This window comes from Nannobrachium achirus, assembly GCF_963921795.1.
Source record: "Nannobrachium achirus genome assembly, chromosome: 8".
In the NCBI taxonomy this organism is placed as follows: Eukaryota; Metazoa; Chordata; class Actinopteri; order Myctophiformes; family Myctophidae; genus Nannobrachium; species Nannobrachium achirus.
In genome coordinates, this window is record NC_137817.1 from 56,495,139 (window position 1) to 56,515,703 (window position 20,565).

At 41.8% G+C, this 20,565-nt stretch overlaps 1 protein-coding gene across 1 annotated transcript in view; it reads left to right on the forward strand.

The window, feature by feature from the left end:
• st14a (ST14 transmembrane serine protease matriptase a) overlaps positions 1–18,094 on the forward strand; it is a gene marked incomplete at its 5' end in the record, with an annotated part of 31,071 nt that extends 12,977 nt beyond the window's left edge. The window contains 17 exons of the mRNA XM_080732010.1: positions 91–221; positions 698–768; positions 2,220–2,386; positions 3,151–3,186; positions 4,866–5,100; positions 6,768–6,910; positions 7,577–7,680; positions 8,159–8,277; positions 10,036–10,172; positions 10,991–11,095; positions 11,353–11,460; positions 11,750–11,863; positions 12,775–12,900; positions 13,269–13,452; positions 14,341–14,612; positions 15,468–15,604; positions 16,355–18,094. Of these exons, the coding sequence (XP_080588136.1) occupies positions 91–221; positions 698–768; positions 2,220–2,386; positions 3,151–3,186; positions 4,866–5,100; positions 6,768–6,910; positions 7,577–7,680; positions 8,159–8,277; positions 10,036–10,172; positions 10,991–11,095; positions 11,353–11,460; positions 11,750–11,863; positions 12,775–12,900; positions 13,269–13,452; positions 14,341–14,612; positions 15,468–15,604; positions 16,355–16,516 (2,351 nt within the window). The 3' untranslated portion in view covers positions 16,517–18,094. The remainder of the gene's footprint in view (positions 1–90; positions 222–697; positions 769–2,219; positions 2,387–3,150; positions 3,187–4,865; positions 5,101–6,767; positions 6,911–7,576; positions 7,681–8,158; positions 8,278–10,035; positions 10,173–10,990; positions 11,096–11,352; positions 11,461–11,749; positions 11,864–12,774; positions 12,901–13,268; positions 13,453–14,340; positions 14,613–15,467; positions 15,605–16,354) is intronic.
• Between the last annotated feature and the right edge of the window lie 2,471 nt (positions 18,095–20,565).

Consider the following 20,565-nt stretch of genomic DNA (forward strand, 5'->3'; position numbering starts at 1 on the left):
ACCAGTAGATCATAATCTACTGGTTGGTTACCCTTGTACTAGTGTAACATAACACAAGTTATGCTCTGTGTGCCTTTGCAACCCTTCTAGTCCGTAAAGACGTGCGCGTGAAGAAGATGTACAGCGGCTCCATGAGGATCACCAACCAGGTGTTTGTCAACGACTACGAGAAGCCAGAGAGCACGGAGTTCAAGGCTCTGGCTCGCCAGGTGGTCACACAGGTAGGCCGGTCACAATTATTACATGTTATCGTCTAATCGCAATTATTTTGTCATAATCGTCATAATCATTTCCATGTTGAAAAATGTTCATGTATTTTCAAACAATTAAAAAAAATAGTGGAAATGGCAGATCTACAAGCTCACTACGCGTCAGACTGCAACGCGTTGTGAGCTTGTAGATCGGCTATTTCCACTGTGAGCTTGTAGATCGGCTATTTCCACTATCAATGTTCTTTTTTAAGTATAAAGTTGTCAAATATGTCAGTAATTTCACTGTATATTTAGGTTATGTGTCATGTCTGTTAATCGCAATTATTTGAGCGACAATTAATCGTCATGTAAAATGTCATATCGGGAGTGACAGCCCTACACACAGGCAAGACCGCTGCAGTGTCTCGCTCCCAGAGTGATGACCATCCCTGTTAACAACAGTTTAATGAATGTTCATTCATTGTGTTTTCATCCGTCTTTCTTAGCTTAAAGCCATCTACTCCAAGACACCACAGTTGTCCAAATATTATGTGGGCTCTACGGTTCAAGCTTTCAGGTATGACGGTGATTTAAGGATGCACCAATTTAAGATAAATAATAATAAGATAAGTAAAATGACCAGTCAGCGCTGATTGTTTAGAAAGACTATGATCACCATCGACTGATGGCAGTAGTTTGCTATTTAAGTTCCTGTCCATTTTAGTTTCACCTGTGATAACATATAATTCCAAAAGATATGTTGGGGAAATTAAGTGAAGATATTAAGTCATGTAGCAAAATGTTATGTTTATTTTCTACCCAACTGTCAGTTATAGTTAATCAAATAGTTATTAAGTTAATTAAAGGACGACTTCACTCAACCTACAGTATCTTCATATAATTGGTCCTCACTCCTCACTAATGTTCAAGATAAAATAGCAAAAAAAAGACAAATCTGCTCGGTCTGCTGTGTCTCTTAGGAGAGCTGGGAGCAGTTCAAAAACCTGATTTAAAAAATATATATATTTAGATTGGCTTCCATTATAATATTGCAACTTTTCAGGAATGGAAAGCCTGCAGTTTCTATTAGCTTGGTTTCCCCATCAATGATGTCACTGGCAGACGGATTTCTGAACTGCCCACAGCGTTCCTATGAAACACAGACAGAGTAGGATGTGCTATTTTATCATGAACATTAGTGAGGACCAATTATACGAAGATAGGTTGAAACGTGGTGAAGTCGTCCTTTAAGTTTAAAAAACGACATTACAGCACATGAACCCATCATTACAACTAAGTATAAAAGGGCCTTACAGCAGTGTTTCTCAACCTTTTTTCTGCATGGGCACACTTTTCATGTCCCAAGTATCCATGGGCACACTTTTCATGTCCCAAGTATCCATGGGCACACTTTTCATGTCCCAAGTATCCATGGGCACGCCAACATAATACAGAGGTGTAAATATCGTCACTGTCAGGAAGAAACCTTGTATCTCCAAGTTTCAAATGTGTACGTTTCTTCGCAAAGTAAAGCCCTGCTTCATCATACAAGGCTGTCGCACAACAGTAGTGAAAACAGCAGATCTACAAGCACACAACGCCTCGCACCGCGAGGCGTTGTGTGCTTGTAGATCGGCTGTTTTCGCTAGTTTAAATCATTTTTAAAATGATAAATACAATACTGGCTTTCAAGCAGTTTCAAGCGGCACACTTGACCCTTCTCAGGGGCACACCAAAGGTCCCCATGCACAGTAGTTGAGAAACACTGCCTTAAGGTGGTTTGCACATTGCTGCGTTTTTCGTTGCGAAATGCGTTTTTCAGGGCAAGGAGAGAGAGAGAGATAGAGAGAGCAAGGGACCGAGTGGTGCGCGAAACGGGCGGCAGTGTGCAAACGTGACTGACATAACGTGAGGTTGATTTTTTTTTGCGTGCTTCGAAATTCAGTCCGATATTCGGCCCGAAAAACGCAGCAGTGTGCAACCAGCTTTACAGTATGTCTGACGTTCCATCTCCTGTGATGTCCCTAGTGAAGGCAGTGTGATTGCCTACTACCTGTCAGAGTTCAACATACCCAAAGGCCAAGAGGCCGCGGTGGACTCTGCCATGACCAACATGGACAAGCTGGTAGAGAAAGAACGAAAGAGTAAAGAAAGACCCTCCAACTCTCTCCAACTGGAAGACATGGTGTCCTCACGTAAGACTCTAGACTCAAGTTCTTATCTGTATTCACTCATGTAATACCTACCTACCGCTTGTTATTGGTCAAATATGAGACCTGGAATTATTTTATGCTTTAACTATTGAAAAATAGCTGCGCCGCTGTGAGCTTGTAGATCTGCTATTTTTTTTTTTTTTGAAATATCATGACATTTTGTGCAAATCTTTGAATGTATCTTTTTTTAAAGTGAACATTTTTAACTCAAATATTTGCTTCTAGGGGAAGGGGAGTCCTTGATGCATGATGTTTTGAGACGGGGGTCGGTGGCCAAATATATATAATTCAAGGGGGTCCTTGAAATAAAAAATTTGAGAACCACTGACAGAAACCTTAGAAGGGTTTAGAAGACATTTATTAGAATCGTGTAAAAATATTCAAAGACTGGCACAAAGTATATCTGCTATTTTTTTTAAATATAGGCAAGGCTATTTTATTTGTGTAGCACATTTCAAAGGAAACACACATTTACAATGATATTAGGATGCAAGTAAAAATAACAGACGCAATTACAGTAGAAAAAAAGGGAGATAAAAGAAAGTAACTCGATCAAAGGCAGCAGCAAACAGAAATGTCTTTAGTTGTGTTTTTTAAAGAGATAAGAGTGGCAGCAGACCTGCAGTTTTATGCTCAGAAAGCAGGCATTTCCCAGATGACCTGAGAGAAATGTATTTTAGCCTTTTACAGTAATACTATTGACCATTATTGAATTAATGGTTTCTGTGGTTGTTTTTGTCTTGCAGAACTGGACCCCAGATTGACCAACACAAAATTTGCCAGTGAGTTTTCTGGTTTTACATATCACATCCTTCTCTTTCTTTAAAAAAAAGAAATATATTATTTAGTATGCATTCTATGCAATATTTAATTCAGAACTCATACAGGTGAACACGGAGGTTTATAATAACTTGACATGATTCAGCTTCATTAGAAAGACTAGGATGTTAATCAGAAAGAAAAGTACTTGACATATACCGTACATATATACTGCATGGATTTGTGTACAGAATAGGAACAACAATTGTGGCATTTACACGCAAGAATGCTTCAGGCCGAAGTTATGCATTCAGGTGTCAACTGACCCAACACTAGCCCAGTGAGGGGGGGAAAAAACATCCCGTTTTAACCAGGCTGAAATCTCTGACACGTTTTAAGAACTGACTTTGGTGTAGTGGAGACGATAGGAAAGTTAAGATTGTGGGATGGGTGGTAAGTAAATAAGGCCACGGTCCTTGCAGCTGCCCCTGGTTCAAACTGACCCGAGCCATTTTACTAGTTGTCTCTCTCCCCTGTATGTATCTGAATAAAACAAGACTGTGTAAAGCTCTCATGATATCATATATTGTCCAAATATGGAGGGGCGGCAGGATGGTGGATATAGAATGTTATATTCACAAAATGTGAAAAAGAATGTTCACACTATCTGAAAAGCATTCGCAGAAGAAATATAAACCGTAGGCTGTCTGAAAAAAAATATTCAGGGCCTTTACTTCCGTGGCCTGCTGGCAATGTGTACAAGAAATGATGATGTGCCCAGTGTTTTGAGAGATTAGTTGTGGACACACACACAGATCAATTCTCTTCTAGACCGGAGTGACTCTGCAAGTCTCCTGCCGGAGACTCCGCCAGTCATCAAATTATTGGCTTAGGAATACGACCAAAAAAAATAAAAAATCTCTATGTATTCAAGGTTTCAGGCTTCAATCTATATTGTAAAATACTTGTCCTTACTGACAGTACTTTTGGGTCCTACTATCAATCATTTAGCAGTAACCACTAGTTACTAAATACTTAGTTGTCCAGAGGCTCCATTGCTTTCCCACAGGAGGTTTGGGGGACAGAGGCAGTGTTGTTTTGACAACACATTTTGATTTAGTTTTAGTCTTTTGAATAAAATGTCATTTAGTTTCAGTCAAAATTTAGTCACCTGAAAAGTTTTAGTTTTAGTCTAATTTTAGTCGACTAAATATCATAAGATTTTAGGCGACCAAATCTAGAGTTGATTTAGTCAACTGAAATGTATTTTGGCAGGCCTTGATGGCATCGTAATGACTGATTTTACACTTGTTTTGCGTGCTGAAAATAGCCGATCTACAAGCTCACAACGCGTCGCACCGTGACGTGTTGTGAGCTTGTAGATCTGCTATTTTCAGCACGCAACACCTGAGAGCAACCAAACATAAAATGACTCTTCTCCACTAGTCCCTCCCTAACGTTTTTGTCTAGTTTTTATTTTGTTGACGAAATTGACTTGTCAATATACTGTATTTAGTTTTAGTTTTGGTCACCACAGCTTAGTTTTTATTTCGTTTTAATGTTGTTTTCGTCAGTGAAAAAAACTGTCGACAAACATTTTCGTCATGGTTTTAGTCGACGAAATCGACACTGGACAGAGGAGAGCTTGTCTTTTTGTTTATAATTCAGCGCGGTCCCTCTCTTCCTCTTATGTCCTCTCCAGGACAGTACAGATTCACGGAGCACACCCAGAATAACCTCATAGGAACCATCCAGTCAGAGGGCTTTCCCCACAGGCCGTACGAACCCAACATGTTCACCCAGTGGCAGATCAGAGCGGACACCGGACACGTGATCAAGCTGAAGTTTGAAACCTTCAACCTGGAGGAGGACTGCAAGAAGGACTTTGTCAAGCTCTACGACTCGCTGGTGGCCATGGAGAAGAATGTCATGGATGAGTGAGTCTTTGGCACTTTAGCCCCTGTCTTTCTTGCTTGCACAGAAGTAGACCATTAGCTTTTTTTGAACACTTGTGTGCCTTGCCGTGACCTGTGCATCCCATGGCATCTTTATTAGCCTTAAGGGGAGACAATGCTCATTTCGTGCAAATCAGTCTAAAAGTGCCAAATTTTGCACAGATGTAGCCCTGCGGCATGCTCTAATGATTTATCTAGGGCACCCGAGCCGACGACCTTCGGGGTCGCCACAGCGGGGCATCCATTGACTTTCTATACAGGAGGAAAATACCCCGAAAAAAATCTGCTTTAAGTAGGATGTGAGGGATCTAACTAGGGGTTTGTCATGATTCTGAATCCATTGCAAGCATTTGTTTTGCACAAAAAACATTCCTTGGGCTATAAATGGCCCCAGAAAACGCCTACAAAACTGTGAAAAGTGATGACTCATCACTTGTCATCACTAAACCATCGTTTTCTGGGGTTTACTTAAAGCAGATTTTTTCTGTGTATTTTTTGTTATACAAATAATAATATTTAATGATAACAGACAATACAAAGTAAGAAGTCATTGATGCAAACATTTAAGACCAGCCAGAACATAAAAGGACAGTTCTTGCAGTTTTCTTATTTTTTAAGTTAGACATTGTTTTGATCTACTGCTTGGCTTCAATTTCTAACACAATAAAAGAAGGGTTAGAATGACTACATTTGGATTCATGAATATGAGATTTAGCTCGAACCATTTTCAAATGAATTATGTATACCTTATTATTATTACTATTATTGTTGAAGCCAAACAGTACAATTTGCAAAGGTCTGAGTCAACATTATCAACAATATACTGAGATGCATCCGTCTAGAAATGTTTATTGTGGGTACAATTCTAAAACAAGTGTGAATTTTACAGCAGAAGTATAGAAAGGAGGTCCTATGCCCTCTGCTGGTCAGATTAGATACATTGAGATGTATTTGATTCATGGCTACTGGGAGAACTGTCCAACATGACAAAGCACAATATAGGAGAAACATGAAATAGAAGTTATTTTATGTACTGTAACAACATAGATGTATTACAAGGCAATAGGGATGGGACGATGTGAACATTTCATATCACGATTATTGTGACCAAAGAAATCATGATTTACGATAAAATTGCGATAATCAAAATCCATCAACATCCATTATCCTGGGGCGGAACGATTGCCAAAAAATACAGATCTACAAGCTCACGACTCGTCGCGAGCTTGTAGATCAGCTATTTTTTGGCAAAGAGATTTGGTTGAGAGTGAAAAGATGATTACCAACTTCAAGTATATTATAAGGACATTTCAACAATAGAGGGTTTAAAGTGGTACCGAATATGCAGCTTGGCAAATAAAAGGTGAATTGATCAGCATATCTCCATATACAATACATATACTGTACATACAGTACATATACCATATATGGTTACCAGGGGTCTCCATATATGGGTAACTGGTCCGATATACATCACTGGCCAGACTGATCAGACCAGTGCATGACGGAGGACGATTTCACGATAAATTAAATCTCCACAATACGATTATCGTGAGTGTTTCTTATAGCGATAAACGATAATATTCCTTATCGTCCCATCGATCCCTACAATGCAATGAATTGTTTCAACCCGATTTTTTTTCCAACAGGATCTGTGGCTTCTTCTCCCCGCTGGCTCCCCTCACCTTCCTGTCCTCCAGTAACGTCATGCTGGTGACATTGGTGACAGATAACACCACCAACTACCCCGGCTTCCGCGCTCAGGTCTCACAGATCCCCCGAGGGAGCAAAGGTTGGTTGGACTCCAGCTCGTCTCTCCCTATTTATTTACGTATTTACTATTATTTGATACTTTTAGCTATTGAAAAATGGCAGATCTACAAGCTCACAGCTCACAGCTTGTAGATCGTGTAGATCTTGAAGATTTGTGTAAATCTTTTGAATATATGTATTTTTTTCAAGCGAACATTTGGAACTCAAACTTTGCTTCTGGGGGGTCCCTGTAACTAAATATTCTGAGATGGGCGTCCAAGGCCAAATACATATCATTTTGGGGGTCCTTCACATGAAAAGGTTTGAGCACCACTGACATAGAAACTTTTTTTTTTTTTTTTTTACAAAAACAAAACAAAAAACATTAGAAGGATTTAGATTAGAAGACACTTATAGAATTGGGTAAAAATATTGAAAGATTTACACGATCTCGCAAAAATAGCAGATCTAGAAGCTCACAGCGCGGTACCGAGTGCCGCACTGTGAGCTTGTACATCTGCTATTTTTTAATAGTTAAAACAGAAAATAATGGTTAAAGTAATAATGTGTCCCAGGTCTAAATGGGTTAATTACTTTATTATCATTTATTTATTGACATTTGTGCTTTTATGTAGGTAGGGAACCTAGGAAGTGTTTTAAGAAATATTTCACCCCAACGTGACTTTTTCTTCCATCATTGTTCTAGAAATGACATGTGGGGGCCAGCTGATGGGAGAAAAGGGTGATTTCACATCCCCCAACTTCCCAAATTACTACCCGCCCAGAACCTTCTGTGAATGGACTATCAAGGTGAGATGTTGGCGCTGTGATAGATCACCATATACTACACATGCACAACGCCACCGCTATTCTTGTTATCATGCTGTCTTGTGCTGCTCCTCAGATGTATTGTCACTTAACCACAACAGAACATTGATGCAAACAAGTTTCAAAGTTTTATTTGCACAATTGTTTTGATGCCCTATTCGAATGCCCATAATGGTTTTTGTGTGTGTACTGTAACTTATGTGACTAATGCTAAACAGCGACGACAAACCATTTCCATGTCATTAAGGCCCTGTTTTAGACCACAACGGTCTCTAGAGAACACGACAAAATAAAATATCCCTTTGGTTTAGACGGCCAACTAGGCCTACTGGTCTAGGCATTGCCAATACATTGCGCGACCTCGCCCTTAGGCGTGTAGGTCTGTTCTGATCGTTACTTACTTACTGTATAAGACAGTGTAAACGTGGCTTAAGTCTCTGTATGTGTTTCTCCCTTGCAGGTCCCTAACGGTAAATCGGTGAAAGTGACTTTCAACAAGTTCCTGTTGTCTGAGCCAGGACAAGACAACAGAGTCGGTGCCAACTGTGCCAAGGACTATGTGGAGATTAACGGGAAGAGGTCAGTCAATAGCTGTAAGATGACGGCTCGGAAACGCCACGTGCTTTAAAGTGGGATGTACATTTTCACTGCATGTCAAGATTTCTAGTACAGAGCTCTTCAGTCAACAGAAAATACGTCCAATCAGGAGGGAAAACTCATAAAGGACTATTCAGCATAAGTGAGTTAAATTGGAAGTGAAACATTTAAATGAGCACACAAAATTGGCACTGGAAAACTTTTATTTTTCATCCCACAATTTTGTAACCCATTTTTCACCCAGTGCCAATTGCCTGAGTTGTAATCCTGGGCTCTTCCCTCCCTCTGCCAACCTAGCCTGACACTCAGCCTGAATTGACATTTCGTTTCACTTCATTATTCAGTCTGAGGTCGCTCCCGCCCAGGGTGATTGCTGGGATGGGCGTTGCCAAAGAGGCAGTCTTCTGCGATTGGTTCACTGTCTGACAAACACATGACGTAGTGTTGTTATGTGTGGCTGGCTAGTGGCTAGCCTGTTGCTTGCTAGTGCTACTTGCTAACCAAAGAAACAGGCAGAATAGGAGCACTACGAACTAGGAATCAAACACAACATAACATGCCTGCTACTGGTGTTTCATAGCGAGATCGATACAATCACATTTTACCCCAATTTACCGCATTTTACCGCGACGCGATGCGCGGTACGGCGGCGGCGCCATGGGCGGCATGGTTTACTTGGAAACGCACATGAGTTCTGGGAAACCCCCACCCACGCTGATCACAAGACGCTGATTCACGACACTGATTCGCCGTACGGATTTTCGAACGAGGAAGGCCTCTTCAATGAGAGGAATTCTAGACCCCTGAATCGCCAAAATAAAAATTTAAAGGGGTGTGGCTAGCGATTCAGGGTCTGGAACTAGGCTATCTGCCAACCTGGGGAGAGCCCCGAACTTCAGTGCATGAGGAGTGAGCATGTCGCCTGACAGGGGGAAGCCTCCCCCGGTTGGACGTAGCGTGTGGCAGGAACACATTATTCCAACCAGTTCCTTTCCCCTCCATCAGGCGCCCCGGCTGGCCAAGGGAAGGCAGTATAGAGACTGGAAAACAACTTAGTTACTTATACTTAATCCTATTCGTCCCAAGTGAGACCTAAGGCTTGGACGATCCGCCTCCACCGGGACCTGTCTTGTGCTGCATGTTGTGCCTCGCCCGTTATGAACAATAAATGTTTTGTTTAAATCAGGAAATATCACTTGCAGCACCTTTTTTAACACATTGACTGCTAAATTTAGCCTAAAACGTCTACAGGAGTCTTAAAAGGTAAGCTGGGAAGCTCGCCAACTCACTTGGGAGACGTCTGGGGACGTCTTACCTGGTTACCATGGTTACCAGGTAAGCAGAACCTACTGTAGCGGCTGGTGAACAAAAACACTACATATCCCATCATGCAACTCGGCCGCCTGCATCACGCAGCCTCCATTTTCCATTGACTCCTATTCTATGCTGAAACATAAAAACGGCTTTATCTGTGAATAAGGTGCAAATAACGCAGAGGAGGCCGAGATCCGCTCGTTTTCACGGCGACGACTCGGCCGCGGTTAGGATTTTAGTTTCGCGACCGTTTGTAAACAAACAGATCACCTTCCATGATCGACAGTGTACACACACGTGCTCACGCACAGAGCTTCCGGGGCTCTTCAGAATAAAGCGCAAGTCAGTGGTGGCACTGTATATCCTAACCACTAGATGGCGTTGGCGTCCTATGTGTTAACATGTCTGGGTGTTGCGTGTCCTCAGGGTGTGCGGGGAGCAGCCAGATGGCACGGTGACAGAGACCAGTGACACCAACGAGATCCGCGTGCTGTTCTACTCCGATGCGTCCTACGTGGACCGAGGCTTCACCGCCAGCTACCTGGCCATCGACTCCAAGGACCGTAAGTGTGGGAAACCGTCTCTACCTTCTCTACCGTGATAATGGTACTACTAGTGGTTGGTGATGATGAGGATGATGGTTTCTTTGGAGCCATTTATGTCATTTCAAATCATCACAATACCTATCCACCCTCTGCCACGCAATATTATTTGTTGATAAAATAAAATTGGATAGTTTAAGTGGATCTGTTTGGTCAGTTTAGAGACATACTGTAAATTAGGGCATTCACCAAATATTCTTATATTCGAATATGAAAGTCACTATTCGACGTTGTTCACCGAAGTAGAATATTCTCTTTCTTTTTTTTTTCTTTTTTTTGTTTTCTCTTTAAATAATATATAGTGTATAAAGCTTGCAATTGGCTAGATAGGAAGTCATAAGAATGAGTTGTCAATGCCCCTGGTGGATGAATTTGTCTTGCTTACTTAATATTTGACAGTTTGACAGTCCTGTAGAATATTCGACTATTCGAATACTTTGAGGTTGAATCATTTGAATACAAAAAATCACTATTCGTGAATGCCCTAGGTTTCTTTGTTGTTGTTTTCATGACCCAAGTCCCGTGAACTTCGTCATATGACGACGAATAGCTGATCTAAAGTTCACAACACATTGCATCATTATTCAGATTTACTGTCTTTTTCTGTCTTTTCTATATCTTTTCCTATAATGCCATGGGGACAAATAGGGACAACAGGGTTAATATTCTTTGTTGAAAGTGGTAGAGGTGTCTGTGCTCAGTCAACCTCCCTAGCGTTAAAAGCTCAAAACAAAAAGCCTCTGCTCGGTTGACCTCCATTGACCTCTCTGTGTCCACAGCCTGCCCCAAACAGTTCCAGTGCAAGAACAAGCGCTGCATTAAGCTCAACCTCAAGTGTGACGGCTGGAACGACTGCGGAGACATGAGTGACGAGCTGAAATGCAGTAAGTCCCAGCGGCTTTGTTTTGTTTGCCCCGCCGTCACGTATCCCTCTTGGACGAGGGATACGTTAGATGTTATGGTTTCCTACACGGTTTTGAATCCTGAGTGTTTACAGTCAGACAGGACAAAACCTACGGATTGTAGCATTCTCACCTGCTTTGTACAGCACTGCAAGCTCCTGCTATGCATGAAAGATGCTACAGACATACATTATATTGTTATTTGTACATATACACAATACAGTATGTTGTGTTTCTAGCTTGCAAGTCGACTGACATCCAGTGTAAGAACGGACTGTGCAAGCCCATGTTCTGGCAGTGTGACGGAGTCAATGACTGTGGTGACGGCACAGACGAAGTGAACTGCGGTAAGGAATGAACCACTTGAACCTTATATACACAGTTGTATACTTAGACCAGACAGAGTGGATTCCAGGGACTCTGTGGGTTCCTTTAGGGGGGTCTAAATTGACCCATACAAGTCTGTAACTCTGACAGTGTACAAATGGAACCAAATGAACCCTAACGGGTCCATTTGGTTCCATTTGTACACTGTCAGTTGTTAAGGGGAGACCTTGAAACCCTGGGTTAAGATGACTGAATCACAACACAGACAGGGAGGCTCACACACCCATTCCTCTGGTTGTGTTCCTGTAGGGACGTCGTGCCAGTCCGGAGAGGTGGCGTGCAGTAACAACAAATGTGTGTCTGCCAAGAAGCGCTGCGATGGCAATAATGATTGTGGGGACAACACTGATGAGATGAGCTGCAGTACAGGTGAGCTTTCTCTCTCCGGCTTCACTGTGGAAACTTAAAATCCATTTAGACCTGAACACAAATCTGTGTCACTTTAGATTTGAACCACTTTAACCATTATTTTATGCTTTAACTATTAAAATATAGCAGATATACAAGCTCACGGCCCGGCACTGAGTGCTGCGCTGCAAGCTTGTAGATCTATTTTAAAAAAATCTTGAACGTTTGTGTCGTTTGTCTTTGAATATTTTTTACCCGATTCTATAAATGTCTTCTAAATCCTTCTTCTAAATCAGTGGTTCTCAAACTTTTTCATGTCAAGGACCCCCAAAATTACATGTATTTTGCCGTGGACCCCCATCTAAAAATATGTTGTTCCAGGGACCACCCAGAAGCAAATATTTGAGTTACAAATGTTCGCTTTTAAAAAGATAGCAGATCTATCACTCACCCATTTTTATGCTTTCAAAAATGTTCGTAATCTCATGTTCAAGCTTTACACATTTTGAAATGTTTTGCCTATAGGGCACGTGGACACCATTCAAAGTAATAGGGCGCTTTACAGAGATTGAGCATTACATTCACCCATTCACACACATTCATACACCGATGGCAGAGGAAACCATCCAAGGCACCAACCTGCTCACCGGGAGCAACTAGGGGTTCAAAGTCTTGCTCAAGGACTCTTCGACACTAACTCTGAGTTAGCCTGGGATCGAACTGGGAACCCTTCAGGAACCCTCCGTGTTTTAATGACGGTTTCTCTACCCCTGAGCCACTGCCGCAGTGTGTCACAGGGTCGAATCCCGATTCCGATGACCTGGCAGCAAGGAGAAAGCTAGGGAGCAGCTTTCTCCTTTGGCGCGAGCATGTGTTTCATGGGTTTGGGGATTTGATGGTTGTCTCTTCTTCTTCTCCCCATGCAGGGGCAAAGGGCATCACATGCACTGACATCACCTACAAATGTAAAAACAACAAGTGCATCAACAAGGAGAACCCTGAGTGTGACGGGGTTGAGGACTGTGAGGACAAATCAGACGAGGCCAACTGTGGTACGTTGTTCTACTATGCAGTTTCTCGGTGTTGTGTTCAAATGGACATTTAACTCTTTTTTTTTTTTTTTTTAGGTCCCAAAGATATTGGTTCGATTCCCATCTCTGTCCCTGTTGCCTGTCAGTCTTACTGTCCTGTCAATAAAGGCCAACAGTTTACCGTTTACCTAATGTCATAGTAAATCAGTGTCATGCATAATCTGAAGATAACCTGGAGTCTGACATGATCAAATAAGAACATTATAATGTTATGTAAAAAAAGAAAGATTATAACAATTTGCGACGGACAAGGACAAGTCTTACCAGGGGACATATTTGTCTGTGTACGGACACGTGGATGACCCTGTGCGTCTTGTCTTGTTTTTCAGATTGTGGGAGGCGCCGGTTCAAGACGTCGCGCATCGTGGGCGGCCAGGACGCGGAGGAGGGGGAGTTCCCCTGGCAGGTCAGCCTGCAGACCCAGCGCTACGGACACGTGTGTGGAGCCTCCATCATCAGCCCCACCTGGCTGGTCACCGCCGCTCACTGTGTGCAGGACGACAACCAGAACAAGTGGGTCGACTTCTTCCAATCGTGTCTAGTAATATTGTTGTGTAAAGGTTCATTTTCCTCTGTAATATATGTTTTTCTTTTTTATATATTATTCTAGATACATTGTGCATGCAGTGGAAATATTCAAAACCTTTTTGAATTTCTATCTCAAAATATTACAATATTACACGAGACCATTCAAAACAAGGATTTATAATACAGAAATGTCGTAGTGCGTGACTTCATGCCGCGGTATGAGCAAGCTATTAGATATGCATTTGATTTACATTAGGGTAAATGTGTGCAACTGTAAAGTCTAAACGGAAGTGGGGAAGAGGTTTCACATCCGTTTTATCGCTTGCTCATGATCAGAGCTTCTGGAAGCATTTGATTTTTTTCTTTTCTGTTTTTTTTAAGGGCACAAAGGCCAAATGCCAGGGCAGGAAGGCCATCAAATAAATGAACAAGATTTTAGTTCATTGAAAGAATTTGTTGAATTTAAGGGTTAGGGATGATAACCTAATCTGCAGTGAAATAGATAAATGATAGTATTTACGATCTGATCCATGCTCACTCAGCCCTGCGCTCACTGGATTGGTTTAAAGATGGGGACTCGGGAGTTGAGATTTCAGAATATCAACAAAAGACACTGGTGTTTACATGACAAGAAATGTCTACATATTGACAAGATAGAGACAGAGGAGGAAGTGGTGCAGTCAGCTGGGGCATTAAGGCCACTGTGGCCTCAGGTCATGCCATTAGTTTGAGGGGCACAAGGCCAAACTGAGGGGCAAGCGGGCATGGAAATTCCTGCCCTGGAGGCAACAGTCTGGCCACACCAGACTACTGAAAGAGTTCCACCAAAATGTTGTCAAGAACGTATTTTCTGTTGCCTTGTCTTCTCCCCAGGTTCTCCCGGCCAGCCACGTGGGAGGCCTTCCTGGGCCTTCACATCCAGAAGAACATCGGCTCAGACGTGGTGAAGAGGAAGCTCAAGCAGGTCATCTCCCACCCGTACTACAACCCCCACACCTTCGACAACGACATCGCCCTGATGGAGCTGGACAGCCCCGTCCCCTACAGCGACTACATCCAGCCCATCTGCATGCCCTCGCCGCAGCACGTCTTCCCCCCCGCCAAGACCGTGTGGATCACCGGCTGGGGCGCCACTCGCGAGGGCGGTGAGTCGATATAGTCCAGTCGTGGTTCTCAAACTTTTACATTTCAAGGTCTTCCCTTAAAGTTGCAGTGCCATGATTTCCCCCCTAAAACATGATTATCAGATATTAGGAGGAAGATTTTTTCCAAAAAAGTGTACAGTACAGAAAGAGTTCAAATTAGGTTATTAGGTGGCCACACCCACCAGTTCATTAAGTATGACTGGTTGTCAGGTGGGTGGTGGTGACCCAGCTGAAGTTAGCCACACCCACAGCGTTGGGTGAATGGTAAAAGGGGAGGGGATGATTATATGATGTCATTTAATCACTGTTTTTGGATCGGCACTTTTGACCCACAAGGTGTCAGCCTCCAGGAAGAAACCCCAAATACAAAGGGAATACATAATTGCTCATAACAACCACACCAGGGGGTCTAATGAAGTACAACTTCACAAAGTCAACTTCATACATGTAGACACATGAAAAGCAGAAGTACAAAACTATGGCACCTCCTCTTTAACTCTGACAGTATACAAATGGAACCAAATTAACCCTAACCGGTCCATTTGGATACGGTCAGAGTTACAGACTTGTCAGGGTCAATTTAGACCCCCCCCCCCCAAAGGAACCCAGAGTCCCCCTGGAATCCACTTTGAGAACCACTGATCTAGTCATGTCAGTCTTTTTTTCTCACTATCTACCAAGTCTAGCCGATCTACGTGAGCTTGTAGATCTACTATTTTTTGGCAAATGTTCTGTCCCAAGATAATGGATGTTGGGGATATTTTGATTATCGGGACAATATCGTAAATAGCTACTTCTTTGGTGACAATAATGGTGACAATAAGTGTTCATATCGTCCCATCCATCCTTATGCAGGTTACGCAGCGCAGGTGCTGCAGAAAGCCCAGGTCCGCATCATCAACAGCACGGTGTGTGACCGCCTCATGAACGGTCAGCTCACCTCCCGGATGCTGTGTGCTGGAGTGCTGAGTGGAGGCGTGGACGCCTGTCAGGTTAGTCTGTCCCCCCGAAAACCGTTTAGCTTAATTTACACGCTGTCTTGCCCTAGTGTTGCATATAAAAAAATAGACGATCTACAAGCTGTTCTTCCAATGTATTATTTGAACCACATAAGTCCGTCTCTATGTACTGTACTGTACCTTAATGTATGTAAGTCACAAATCTGTCCACCAGAGGGTGATGAAAACTAAAAAAAAATTGTACATAACTAACTATTATTGCTATCCAAGTAAGGTATTTTGGTATGAAAAACCAACATGATGCTGCACTAACCTAGCAGCTGCATTGATGCAGCGCTTCAGTGAACAGCAGTAGCCACTATATATTATATTACATTATTATATATTATATTTATATTGAGCTCGTTCCCCTGCCCTTTTACTTGTGTGTAAAAAGTGCCCTCTCCAGACCATGAATGCAGTTTTTACTATGGTAAAAGGAATGCAAATTATAACCCATTTCCCATTCAATAACTGAAGGCCGCATTCAAGAGAATTGCCTTGCCTCTCCTGAACTTGAATGTAGCATCTTATGTTAGGGTTAGAAATACATGCCGTTACGCCACATCTCTTGTATTGACTTGATTTATGCTTAGTTCAGAGTGGTATAACCCACCAAAAATAGCTGACCCCCTGAGCTTAGAGGTCTATTTTCAATATTTCCACCAAATGTCCTTTCAGAAATGTCAGCCCCTGCCTCTCTAACATTCTCTGCACGTCCTTGTGTGTGCATGTTTCTACCAGGGGGATTCTGGTGGTCCTCTGTCCAGCCCCGGCTCCGGTGGTCGTATGTTCTTGGCTGGAGTGGTGAGCTGGGGAGACGGCTGCGCCCGGCGGAACAAGCCCGGCATCTACACAACGGTCACCAAGTTCACCGGCTGGATCAAAGAAAAGACGGGTGTGTAGTAGGCTATGGATGGAGGGAAACGGCCCGACAAAATGACACAAAATGACAGCATGGGACATGGGACGACGAGCAACGTATCTCGTTGTTACATTCAAGGACTGCTCTCCGCAGCGAGCTCTCATCCGCATCATTCATGCAAAGAGTCTGTCATGGATGACAGACTCTTTGCATTCGCAAAACACATTTGTTTTAACGTCCAATGCAATTTTAAGGTGTTGAGACTTTGTGGGTTTTTTGTTTTAATAATGAAATGTAAATAAATGTTTTGCTCTGGCGCCTTTAGCGCTCCGTTCTGCAGCATGCTTTAACACAGTGGTCTTCAACAGGGGGTCCGGGACCCCTAGGGGGTCCTCAGAGTTACTGTAGGGGGGCCGCCAAATCTTTGTGTGATAGGATAATTCTTTTAGATTAACAACTTGAACCCTCGCATCCCTATTCTGAGGAGAACGGATCTACAAGCTCTCAACAGATCGGCTATTTTCGGCAAATAGGTTTGGCGTAGAGGTAATACAGAGCAGACCAAGTACATAGTAAAAGTTCAAGTTAACTAAATATCGACGATTTGAGTGGTTAAATGTCTGAAAGTACACATTAACAAGAATCCAACAGACTGATGACAGTGCTGTCAAACATATTTTGATTAACTATGAATCTATGAATGAAATCGATGAAAATCTGCATCAAACATTTATACAATATCGTAGAGGGGGTCCCTGCTTCATCACCCTCAGCTAAGGGGTCCTTGGCCTGAAAACGTTGAAGACCCCTGCTTTATCAACCTCTTGAGCCCTAATTTATGCTTAGTCTTACGACTGTCGCACAGCCAAAATAGCCCATCTACAAGCCATGCGAAGGAGCTTGTACATCTGCTATTTTGTGCTGCTGTATTCACTTTTTTTCTGCTCTATAATGGCATGCCAAAGATAGGGCTGCCCGGGTTGACAGTGGTTAACCCATTCAGGCCGGGAACACATTTTGCTGTTTGGGAGGGGCTTACAGTACATGTACAGTATGTAGCAACATATTTGTTTTGTAGGCTAATTTCTGATTTAGCCCTATTCTATAGGTTAGGCCTAAAAAGCATGCAAGCACAACAAAGTAGCACATATGAAATGTACATATTTGGTTTAATGATACTGATGTTACATGCGTGCATGAAGGACCTCTCGTGCACACACACTGCTGAGTGCTCTGCTATTTCTTCCCTCTCCTCCTCATCTGACAATTCCTCAATTCTTCTATCTGTCGCCTTAATGTGAATAGCTTTTTTTCCCCTTCGCCTTGATTTATGCAGTCAAGCTTACGGTTGGTCTCACCTCCTATGGTTTGGTATGCTTTGCGTGTTCAGATTATCATCCCGCACAGAGCTTTGACATGAAGGCATTCAAAGACGTGATTGGTGATGTGATGTGTTGGCTTTTTCAAACACGTTAGTTTTTCTACAGGTTTTTTCATTTAATTTTAACAGGATGTGAAATGATTTGACATCAGAACCAAACATGCAGAGTGAAAGTTGCCATAGGTTTTTATAATTTTTTTTGTTGTAAAATACTGTATTGTGATCCCTATGCACTAAAAGCGAATGAATTTAGCTATAGAGCAGGTGATCTGCTCTGCCTCAAATTGTGTAAATATATATTTTACAAGTGCACATTTTTAAAATAAATGTACCACCAAGTCTTGTCTGTTTTGATGTAATCAAATGTCTTTTGACCAGACATTGTTTTAATGTACTAGTTAGTGATTGACTAATTATAGACAAACTCTTAGAAGTAAATATAGAGACAATATAACTATGTAGAGACATACAACTAGTATCTTAATAAGTGTGTATCTACAATGAGTACGCTACAGTCTTAAAAGGTAAGTTGTCTCCTAAAGTGAGACCAGTCTCAGGGAGAAAACATGAAATACAGCAAATTATTACATGGCTTCGTTGAATGCTATATATAATATTCGGATTGGTCAATCAAGTCATTGTGTGGTCTATTATCACTATAATAGACCACTGTAGACCACTGTTCTGCCCCTGTTTACATCGACATTGAAGTGTAAGCATGTAAGCTAATAAAATATATTTTTTAATAAATATTTTGTCAAATTGATTCCATTAAAAAAATCCTTCCAAGTTGGCCATGCGAAAATTGCATTATAAAAAAATGTCGCCAGAGGATTATTAATAAATAGCCATGTAATAAACATGATAATGTACCGTATGTGAGCCGGCCATTTAATAAAACCTGACTGCTTTATTTAACCAGTAAAACACACTTTTACAAGTTGGAACTGCCAAGAGGCAGAGCATCATTAGTCAGTAGATTTCTGAATCTACCAAGTCCACTGAGACATTGAGTAGATGGACATGAGCAGATTGGGGAACAAGACTATATGAAGATAGCCGATTGGCTATAAAGAGATTGACTAAACACATGAGAATGTCAGTCACTGTTTCAGTCAGGCCTTTGAATATTAAAGGACAGCTTTGGGTTTTTTTTTACAACAAGGGTTCATATAGAGAAAAGAAAATATGAGTGTTAAAATGTTTTCATTTACTGCTTTATATCGTTTTAGTGATGTATATTCAGACATTTTACTGAAAGGTATACATTTATTAACTGGGCCATATACAAAGCCTCCAATTTAAAAACACTGTACATTGGAAACCTTCATATGACAACAGCAAAAGGGGAATGTAAGTAAGGAACAATTGAGGGAGTGAATCCCGAGGAACATCAACATTCAATTAATTTTTTATTAGTGTCAAGTTATCTCAAGCAGGGGTTAAAGTTCTCAGTCCTGGGGACTGATTTCAGTCTTGAGGATTCCATAGGGGCTATAGTAACCCCATGTAGACCAGGGGATAATACTGATTATTTTTTACCTTTTTATCCCTGTAATGTAAAGTTAAAGTTCCAGTTCCATATACCTTGACATGACATTTATAATGTGTGTGTATTGGTATAAATGTATATGGGCTAATACTGTAAAGATATAGTTCTACAGTCAGATACACTTCCTTCCAAAGTGCTGCTGGTAGCCAGCAAAAAAGCAACAAGATTGTGGTATAAAAGTGACCCTCCAACTTGTGAGCAGTGGCTGTGCATTGTGGAGGAAATATATGTGATGGAGAGATTTACACACAAACTCAGGATACAAGAAGGACTGTTCCTTGAGAAAAGGGAGAAATGGACTGAATATAAAACCCAACAGAATGACACCACAAATGTCTGACATGGACTAAAATGTGATAACCAAATGATGTAATAATGTTGATAAATTAAAAAAAAAAAGTAGTACATAACATCTGATGAAAAAACCTTTGCAGAGTGAAAGTGTGCTTAAAGGACAGTCTCTCTCCAAACCATCAACACGCAAGGCAACAGTTATTTAAGCACAATACAATATTCTCTATGGCGTGCACAGCAGCCATATTGGAAAGAAATGGGCTTCAGTTCAGGGACACTCATGGTTCCTTTAGGAGGTTTCAAATATGGCCCTTACGGGTGTGTAACTCAGGTACAATTGGTTCCATTGGTACACTCAGAGTTATGGGGGTCCTTGAAATTAAAATGTTTGAGAACCACTAAATGGAACAGAACCTGAGATAGTCGGGGGCCTTAAGGGGAGAAAATATACATTTCCTGCAAATCAGTCTAAAAGCGCCCAATTGTGCACAGATGTAGCACAGTACACGCTCATGATTTAGCTAGGGCGCCCGAGTTTGCAACCTTTTGGGTCACCACAGTGGCCAAATCAAGTTGGGCTCTATACAGGAGGAAAATACCCAGAAGAAAATCTGCTTTAAGTAGGATGTGAGGGTTCTAACTAGAGGTTTGTCATTTTGCCCGACAAAACGATGGTTTAGTGATGAGTCATCATCTTTTCCCAGTTTTGTGGGTGTTTTGTGGGGCCACCTCCCTGACAATAACGATGGGACCACAATTCTTATATGAGACGATTCTAAGATGACCCAATGTTATTCTCATAGAAAATGTACTTCCGTGACCCAGGGGATGAACCAGTGAAGTCAGTACTCTATAAAGACCAG